At 41.4% G+C, this 10387-nt stretch overlaps 1 protein-coding gene across 1 annotated transcript; it reads left to right on the forward strand.

Moving 5' to 3' along the window:
* The first annotated feature begins 3651 nt into the window (after positions 1-3651).
* LOC132571521 (uncharacterized) lies at positions 3652-9031 on the forward strand. The gene is made up of 2 exons (XM_060238322.1): positions 3652-3668; positions 7063-9031. The coding sequence occupies exon 2, from the start codon at positions 7065-7067 to the stop codon at positions 8028-8030; it is 966 nt and encodes a 321-aa protein (XP_060094305.1). The 5' UTR covers positions 3652-3668; positions 7063-7064; the 3' UTR covers positions 8031-9031.
* Positions 9032-10387: the final 1356 nt, after the last annotated feature.

Consider the following 10387-nt stretch of genomic DNA (forward strand, 5'->3'; position numbering starts at 1 on the left):
TAACCTGGGCTCTTAAGCATATCTCAGGAAAGTTAAAAGTTAAAGGATCCCTAACAGTGTTCCCGGTCTGTTAACTAGTTATTTGCTTCTTTGCACAGGCATGCTCGTACTGTTAACTGCTTTCCTACTCTATTCCATGCATTCCCAACCAATGTATAAATAGTGATGCTTTCTTCACATGAGAGAATCTTCAGACCCTGTAAAAAGAGAAGACAGAGAATCCTTCAAAAGGCTCTCATTGATTTTTGACAACCACCTGGTGAAAGACAAGAAGAAAAACAGTAGTTGGAGAGGTAAATAAAAGCCTCTTGTATTCTCTATTAGAGAAATAGATCCAGATGCAGCTCTTTGAAATATGCATGTGACATTAAGATTTAGAAGTGCTTTTAGGAGATCAATAATTAAACCAGCCAAGCAATATAGGGAAAAGGCTGCATTCTGGTCTTCATCATGCATTATTTACTTTTTTCCATTTGAACCAATACATCTTATGACTTACATTTTTTTAGATAAATGATTTAAATAATTACGCAGATTTTATAATTCTTCAATAAAAATGCCTTTATGGAAGTACTGAAGGAAAGGTACAGTTTAAAAATGAAAATATTTGAGGGGTTTCATACCTATGTGAGAGTCCAGAAGTTACAGTAAGTTCCTACAAAAGATGCATTTATACATTTCAGCTGAGTACTGCCTGTTCCTGCAGTTCTCACTGCTAGGAAAGCCATAATGGTTGCCTCCATAATGGTGTCTCTAGACAGGCTTAGATTCTTTTTCTAGAAATTAAGCCCTGGGGCTTCATGGGTAAAATATGGATGGGGGCCTATCCATATTTTGCCCACAAAGCACCAGGGCTTAATTTCTAGAAAAAGAATCTAAGCCTGTCTAGAGATATCTCCTTCTGATCTAGAAGCATCTGAACAAATTCCTGTTGTCTGGGGATGCTCTGTTAGATGATCAGCACTGAGAGAAATATTCCCTTTACATGGTCACTGGTCTTTTAACCTGTTCTTATCACCTGTGTTCCCAAGCTGAGTCTTAACACTGGAAGTGGAAATGGATGCTGGGACTGACAGGCACAAATTGAATCCTGTGTTACACCACAATCCTGACTAAAATTCTATAGTAACAGTGCACAAACTGTGAAGTATGGAGTAACAGTGCACAAACTGTGAAGTATGGAGGTGATTTTTTTCAACCTCCTGGACGAAAGGAAAATATATTTGGAAGCTTCCACTCTATGCTGCTGAGACAGAGTTGAACAGAGCTGTAGAATCCATGTGCATTTTTTTAAAATGCCACTTCCCCCACAACAATGGGAGAACAGCTTGGAATTTGGTTTAATGTGCTGCTAATCACTTCCCACGATGCAAACACAAGGCATGTATAGTGCGCCCTTCCTAGTGCACTAAGCATCTTGAATAATTCAAGGTAGAAAGCAAAACTGAATGCTTTTACTGTGCCAAAGGAGAATGATTTATTTGCCCCGGGGATTGTCATCTTAGAACAGTCTCCCCAATTCCCTGTGATCGGCCTTTCCAGTAATCTGAGGCACTTATCGAGCTCAGATTCTAGGGAAACAGAACGGCACACACGAGTCTATATTTAGCAACAACAACCCAAAAGCAGCTGAATCAGCTGACTGGAAGCAGCTACCCTGATGTGAAGCTTTCGTTTAGATTCAGTGCTAAAACCAAGGCAAGAAGACGGCACAGGGGTGGTGCTGGAGGTTTCAAAACAATCAAGCCTCAGTCTCAGGTAAGGAAAAAGTAGAATAATTCCATTGGATAATTGTGGTTAGCAGCAGCGAAAATTGTGTAGGATAGATGACAGTGAGCAGAACTTAGATCTCAAAAAGGGAAATGTACTAAGTAAACAGGCAAGAAAAGGCCACTGATGCCTCAGTGCTTCATCTTCTTGTGGCCAGAGGGGCAGGAAAACCAAAGACTGTTTGGTCATGCCAAACAGCAACATGATATCTTCTGTGTGTACAAGTAAGAGTACTTGTGAGAGCTTCTCCATCCTAGGAGTCCAGCTATTCCTTGTGAGGCTTGTTATCTATTTAGGACTGGCTTGAAAAGGGTTGTTACATCTGGGTCCAGATAACTCTGTTAAATGCATTTGAATCAGCTGCATTTGAACAGGGTAATGGGGTTGTTGTTCTTTTTCTACCTCTCAATATTTAATTGTGTTGCTTTTTCTGACAGTGGCAGAGTGACTGTGAAGAAATAACAGGGCTACTGCCCTTTAAAGTTAAATTTCCTCTCACCTAACATGATGCAGCACACCCAGAGATAGGCAACATAAATCTCCACAAAAGGTAGATTTAAAGTGTGATGTCCTGTAAGGTATGCCCTCTGATAGTTTCTTTAAAAGAAGCTTCTCCTCTAAGTACCTAAACAGTAGCAGTTTTACCAAAGTGGCAATACAAAGAAAGTTCCTGGTGAGCAAAAAAGCGCTCAAATGTAGACATAAAAGAAGAGCGTGGTGGTTGTAAAATACATCTTCAATCTGGGTGAGAAGAGGGGTCCCTTCTGTACCGTGGGCTTAGGTGGCTTTGAATCAGCAATGGTTTCCCCGAAGAATTTTGAGAATTTGTGAGGAGATTTGACAAGACTACCAAGGATTTGTTTAATTACTAGTAATTTAATGACTAAAGAGTTTAACTAGATTTCATTTGTATTGTAAATAATTGTGGTAGACTATTCCTGCTCTGATCCCTCACTCTGAATATTCCCTTATAATAATTAAGAATATTTTAATACCTCCCCCCTTCTCATATGCCTGGAAAGCTCAGTTCTAGCCCCAAGGGATGAAACTAAAGGTTCAACAAGATGATGCATGGGACATACATGTGTCCCCCAAACCAATTTGTTTTATACATAACATCAAGGAACTAATGTTCCTAAAATACTGCAGGCCTGGATTTTGCTCACAAATACAACGCAAGAGGGAATGAGCTTCTGCCTTCCTTATCAAGCTAAAATAGTGGGGAGGGGCTATTTACCCCACTGTGGGGTGCCATGTGCTTTCAGTCAGTACATGTGGAGTCCCACATTAGGACAAACAGCACACGCACACACAAACACCACTGCAACTGTTTCAGCATGGGGAAACAGCACAGGACGTCATGCCCATAAGCTAAATCTGGCCTTGTAGTACGGTTGCCAGGTCTGTGTAAAAAAATACCTGGAGACTTTGGGGGTGGATCTGGGAGAGGGTGGGGTTTGGGGAGGGGAGGGGAGGGGACTCAACATGTCACAGTGCCATAGCATCTACTCTTCAAAGCAGCCATTTTCTCCAGAAGAGCTGATCTCTGCCAGCTGGAGATCAACTATAAAAGTGGGAGATCTCCAGTCCCCACCTGGAGGCTGTTAACACTACCATGTAGTGCTCAGGAATGTTAATTTCCCAGCGTTCCATATGACACAGGTCGGGGCATCTCTGACTCAACACCAAGTCTGCAAGTCAAATCCTGGTTAACAATGGTTAAATCAAGGATGCTCAGTCATCCTGGTTCAGCTTGCGCCCTTGTTCGTGGACTATAATCACAGCAGCCGAACATTTATCACACTGTTTATCTGCATCCAAACAGCTCAGACGTGTCCAGCTGCTGCCAACACCACCCTGCTGCACGTGCCACTACTGCTGCCACCTCCAGAATAAAGGTACATCGTTAAAAGAAAACAAATAACATTTGTTTGTTTTTTTAGTTGAATCTTAGTACCCGGGAGCCTCTAGGTTCTAGTTATTCAGCAACTATCAATAACTGCCAAGATGTCCAGATTCTGATCAATTTGTGCATGCCCATTTTTGTACTTGATGCCTGCATTGACAACTAAAAGAAAGGCAGTACTAAGTAGGAATACATTTTAGTCTCTAAATAAAAGTGCATGGCCAGCCCATGGACCTAGGTAATAAATTGTATTAGTCCTTGAACTAATGATACATGCCTAACTACACAAACCCCCAAACCAGTCAACAAACTCCTTGCCGGTCATTTACATGATATATCCAACGTTCAGGTACAAAAAGGGGCAAGTTATCATTTTCTTAACAAGTAGCTTATTTTAATGACCTGACCAAAGTTTCAAGCCACCACAGTGGAGCCTCTTTTTCATTTCGTTTCTTCTTTCCTGTTCTTGAATAGATACAATGGTTGTAAGGCTTACTGAAACACTCCAGACCGTGTTCCCGGTCATGTGCCCACTGGGTTAGGCTTGCCACTGGCTATAGACTTGCCTTTGCTATAGAAGGAAAAGGGGCAAATAAGAGGAGATAAAGGTGAAAGAGAGCCTGTCTGGCAGGTCTGAGGCAGCATGACCTTGATAAGAAATGAATTTCTCCCACAACCACAAGGAACAAGTCAATTTCAAAAGAAATCTTCAAGTGCATAAATTTTGCTCATTCCAACAAGCTGCTTTGTCCACGCTGATCTGAAAGTCTGTTAAAATCGCCTCTGAATGGTCTTGGGCTTTTACTGTGGCTGCCCTCAAAAGAATGCTTGTGGGTTTTATAGAAAGAGAAACAGGAAGCTTTTGAGGGAAGTTAAATACTAAGGAGGCTAGTTTTAGCAAATTTGCATTGTAATCTTAAAATTGTTGTAAGATTTTTTGAGTCCTTTTCAGAAGAACTGCGGGGGGGAGGAGGGGGGGCAGAGCATCACTGACACAGGAGACATGTTCTGAGAAGGCTCTGATCCTCTCCCTTGTTACTTCATGTACAAACCTCAACAGAAGAAAAGCAGAATAAAAACGTTTTAAATAACTAAAGAAAAGTGGTGTCTGGGTCATGAACTATAACTGAGTTCCATCCCAATTAAAAGAAATGTTTTTAAGAGGAGAAAGAGAAAAGGGGTGGTTTAATTAAAGTTTGAGACAGAAAGCAACAGATACACATGCAAAGGGTGCATACATTTTCCACACTAATGGCAAAACAAAACCGATAAAAATATTTTTGGATAACTTTTAAAAACAGGGAAACAATGGTGTAATGCCTTTCATTTTATTTCCATGTATTTTGCCTTTATATGTCTATAAGACTAGGATCTTTGCTTTTATGTGCCTGAAATTTGTTTCCCATTGAAGTCAACAGAAAGAAACAAAGGTACTAATGGATATAATGAAAATGAATGAAGCTTTTAAAAGAAAAGCAAAAAGAAACTGCACATCTTTATCACACACAGAGAGAGGGGAAAAAATTCTGGGCATATGAGAGAGGGCCTTTTTGGTGGCAGCACCATGATTCTGGAACAACCTCCCTTCACTTTTGATCTTCAGGAGGCAGTTGAAGACAGTTTGAGTAATTTAGTGTTTACATACTGAGATTTTAAATTGTGGTATTTTATTTTTATAATCTTTGTTTTATTTATATTGTAGGCCACCTTGAGTTCTGCAGCATAAAAAGGCAGCTGATAGATGTTTTCAAATAATAAATAAAACAAACAAAAATTAAAGTGGATAGTAGGGTTGCCAGGTCCTTCTAATCCCCTAGTGGAGGACTTTGAGGGGTGTTCCTGGAGGGGGCAGGAGATCCCCAATGTGATGACATCACACAGAAGTAATGTCACCACATTGGGGACTGGTGTCCTGCACATCTGAACTCCAAGTGGCAAATTTGCCACTGAAGTTCAGACACACACACGCTTCTTGCTGATTACAAGAAGTGGAGGTCGCGTGTGCCTGAACTCCAGCTGCAGATTCGCTGCTTGGAATTCAGGTGTGTGACTGGTGGCCACCCCTCTCCCTCTCCTTCTGCATGACTGGAGGGGCCCTCTAGATGATCCATGGGAGCACATCAGCTGGAGGGGGCCTTTCAGTCTTGCATGTACATGTGTTCCTGCAGATCTGCTAGAGGACCCTTTCAAACTTGCAGGAGGGGAGGGAGGGGGTGACCACTGGAGGTCACTCTTGGAGGTGGGGCTTACCCCCTGGCTGCTGGTGGGCAGCATGCAGGAGCCCACCAAATCAGGGGATCTCCTGCTCCCATCTGGAGACTGGCATCCCTAGTGCTGCAGGTTGGTGATTCCTAAGTCGCTTGAAAACTATTGTCTTTTGATTGACTTCAAGCAGGCAATTTTTTTCCTTGAAGGTGCAACAAATATATTGATGATCTTTCATTGCCTTGGATGAGATGAAAATAATATGAGTGTAAGACATGCAGTAAAGCACAGCCTTTAAAAAGAAAAACAATGAGTTTCATTTTGATCATATGTTCTAGCTGCAGCTTCTTTCATGCTTGGTTGAAAATAGGTAATCATAATAATTCATTTCCAACATAAAGCTAAATCACTGTATAATATAACTACCTCTGCATTTACTGTAGATGCAAGTTGGCATTTCGCAAATCGTCTATGATAATGCACTCAATAAAAATGATTTAGTTCCATGCAACATGTATACAACTTGACAACTGAGACCAGTATTATTTTAAGAAACTTTGCTAATAATATAAAAACAAAGAACCGTTTATTTAAAAAAAAACCCTTTTGGAGGATAGTTTATAGCTTTAGCAGGCAACAGGCAGTTTGAAGGAGAGAGAGAATCTAGGAGCAATGTCTGCATCTTTGGCTTACAAGCTCCATCTTTACTATTCAGCTACATGGACAAACAGTCCAATTCTGGGATAGCCCCTTGTTAATTGTGTAGCCTATTGGCAGGGCTTAAAAAAAAAAAAAAGCAGAAACGCACAGGAATGCAGTTCTGGCTGGTTTGGTGTTGGGATGTGTGGCCTAATATGCAAAACAGTTCCTGCTGGGCGTTTTGTACAAAAAAAACCCCTGCCTATTGGGGAACCTGATTAGAGCCATTTTAGGTATGGGATAAGATACAATTGTCTAGTGGAAATAGTTAGGATCTTTGCTCCTATGAAAAGTATTGAGTTAAGCATAGTATCCTTTTTTTAAAAAATACAATAATGTGTGTTTTGAGAGCTTCACATACATCCATGCCCACTTCTTCCGCAAAAAGCATTTTACATTTATTTGGCTACAGTGGTTAGAAAATACTCCATCGAAATCTTTACATTTACACTGGCTAATTATATCCTGTATTTTCTCTACAGTAATGGCTCCTCGGATAAGACTAAACATAGCAAAGTCTCTCCCGACCATAAATGAAGCCCGAGAAGATACTCTTGAAGACACAATGAGCAATACAAAAACCTTTGAAAATGTTTGTGTGAGCCCAGACTGTTCCTCTGGTGAAGACTACCTTCAGTCTATTTGCCAGCTGGCAAAACCCACATTTCCTGTATCACCAGGAAGTCAGCAAAAAATCCAAGTAGAAATGTTGCACAGTGGCCACAGAGGCTCAAATTTGTCTGAAACACCAAAAATGGCCCCCAGAATTAAAGTAACCAACACCCTTCTCAGTGTGAGATCACTGCAAAGAAATGTTCTTGATCATGTCAAAACCTACTCTCATTCTAGGGCAGACCCACTGGAAGAGCTGTATACAGATCCTCAGAAGACCAATTATTGGAGATGTCCTAACAGAAATGAGAGTGTTGTTTTTGATTATTCACAGCACAGTTGCCATGGAACCAGACTATCCAAATCTCAAGAAAAAAATAAAGATAAAAAAGATGTCATCAGTTTCCCCAGGCTTCCTTCCCCAAGACCAATGCAGAGGGGAAACAGTTGCCCAGAGCTAAAGAGTCTGCAAACCCAAGGGAAGATGCCTATTCTGGAACATGGCCCCAGCCAGAAAGAAAATGACCCTCTTGTTATTAATGGCAAACCGATCTGGCTGTGTCCATCTCGAGAAAATCCAGTGAGTGCCAAGTTTTTGAGATGCTCCCATAGAGAACAGCAGCCTCTGAATGCAGCGACAGTCCCTGAAAAAGAGCGACTGAAATCTTTCACTTATAACCAAAATATAAGGAGCATAGCAAGTAGCAGAGAAGGATGTGTGGGGTTCTTCCACAACAGTCAGAAAGCCTCTACCCATCACTGGATTTCAGAATACCAGTGTGCTTGGAAAGAAGCAAAGCTCAGAGCTTGCTTGCTGCCTTCTATTTCAGAATCATGACTTGCTACTTTATTGGTTGAAAATATTGACATCTCTTTTTGTCTTTTGTGAAGTGCGTTCTATGATGGGTTTTTTTAAAAAAAAATATATACAAAATGATGATTTACAGGTAAATGTAAATCACAATCTCTGTTGTTCTATGACCTATAAAAATGGCTGAGAATCAAAGTGTGAACAAACAGCGGTGACATCTGGAGCATATATTGCAGGCTCTGATGTAGAATTGTAATTATTGTACATTTTGTAACTTGGTGTGTGAAAACAGAGACATAATTGATATGTCAATTCCTTTAAGCTCCATGGGGCTAGGGCTGAAGCCTATTCATATTTCAGGTACATAGGGGGTGTTTATGGGAGGGGGAAATCTATGGCAGCACAATTTAAAATTCTGCATGTGCTGATCCTGAAAAAGCATCAAAGAAGGAGTAATACTCAGATGCCTTCCCCACTCCCCCAAGGATGCCGACTACATTGCTGTATTTAAGAACATAACAACAAAACAGAAGCACAGGACTCATTCATATGCTTTGCTGAACTCCCCCCATGGCGATTCATGCATACATCTGCGCCATCAACTTATAGTAAACCTAAACTGGCCTCCATTTCATCTCCTCATTACGGAGCAGGCACCTTTATGTAAGCCCTTCTTGCCATCTAGCACTTCCTCAGAGGAAGTAAGGCCCCTTGTGCTTCCCAAACAGCTTCTAGCCCTATTGCAGAGTCTTCTTCTCCCCCATAATCTCTGTTATGTTATATAACCCAATGTTTTTTGTTTGTTTTACAAGAATAAAAGAGAATCTACAACCATGGGAGTGGGGCGAAGGCTAAAATGAGCCATTTAGGAACATTGTATGTTCCTTTTTGCCCTGAAACAGAAGAAGCCCTGTCCACATGTTAAAGTAAATCCTGCATGTATGCATGTATGTATGCCTGTTTGGAAAAACAAGCCAACTTGCATTCACTTTACAAATAAAACCCGTTGGTGTTTACATTACATTTAATTTACAGCAGTTCGTGCATTGAATTACTGAACATGTGCATAAAGAAAACTCAAGTGGGCACGGTACGCAGATTGTTCATTGTAACTTGTGAATAGGGCTGCTCTTATGAAGTTTCTCCTATGAGGAAGGGAAGTCCTCAAGCTCAGTCTTGTGAAAGAGTCAGAAGCATGGCTTTCTTATTTGCTCTCACAGGAGGGATACTGGATGATTTTTGCGCACTGTTATGTCGCTGCTGCTGCACAATGTGATACCTTTAGTGACAGACAACTGGTTAACGGAGCAAAATGCCCAGGGTGGGGGAGGCTGAACTTCCTTTTGACTTTTCTGAACTGAGCTGCGCTAGGTATGAGCTGACAGTTTTCCTGGTACCAATGAGGCCAAATTAATCAAGAGCTCTGTATTTGACTGTATCTGCTAACTGCTGGTTTGTAATTTTGAGTTTTCAGTGGCTTTAGCAACGGACTAACAATCCCCCCTCCTTTACTGGATCATGTTCAGCTACACAGGGTATAGCTTTCTGTTTATATATAGAACCTATAACAGTCCATGTGACTTCAAAGAACTCCTTCATGTGCTATCATATTAGTAGGAACAGTGCATGCCCCCATAGTGTACCTTGTTGTATTTGACATTCTTTTTATTAGTTGTATGCTTACATGTGGATCTGGGACCTGTACATGGTGTGTACAAACAGTACAAAAGGTTATGAATAATTTTGGATGCTACAGGGATAATCACAGATGTCTATGCTTTACTGACATATCCACTAATCTGTAAATTGTGAAGCAGACTAAATGAGGACCCATGCTGCTCTAGGGTTGCCAAGTCCAATTCAAGAAATATCTGGGGACTTTGTGGGTGGAGCCAGGAGACTTTGGGGGTGGAGCTAGGAGACATTAGGGGTGGAGCCAAGATCAAGGCTGTGACAAGTGTAATTGAACTCCAAAGGGAGTTCTGGCCATCACATTTAAAGGGACGGCACACTTTTTCAATGCCTTCCTTCCATAGGAAATAATGAAGGATAGGGGCACCTTCTTTGGGGGCTCATAGAATTGGACCCCCTGGTCCAATCTTTTTGAAACTTGGTGGATATTTTGGGGAGAGGCACTAAATGCTATACTGAAAATTTGGTGCCTCTACCCCAAAAAACAGCCCTCCCAGAGCCCCAGATACCCGCAGATCAATTCTCCATGATTTTCTATGGGAATAAATCTCCATAGGGAATAACAGAGTTCCCAGCAGACATTTCTCTCCCCTCCCCCCGCTTTCTGACAACCCTGAAGCAGGGGAAGGGCCTCCAAACCGGGGGATCCTCTGCCCCCACCTGGGGATTGGCAACCCTATGCTGCTCTGATG

Source organism: Heteronotia binoei, chromosome 5 (assembly GCF_032191835.1).
Source record: "Heteronotia binoei isolate CCM8104 ecotype False Entrance Well chromosome 5, APGP_CSIRO_Hbin_v1, whole genome shotgun sequence".
NCBI lineage: Eukaryota > Metazoa > Chordata > Lepidosauria > Squamata > Gekkonidae > Heteronotia > Heteronotia binoei.

Coding starts and splice junctions, on each gene's coding strand:
- LOC132571521 (XM_060238322.1), top strand. CDS start 7,065: ATGGCTCCTCGGATAAGACTAAACATAGCAAAGTCTCTCCCGACCATA.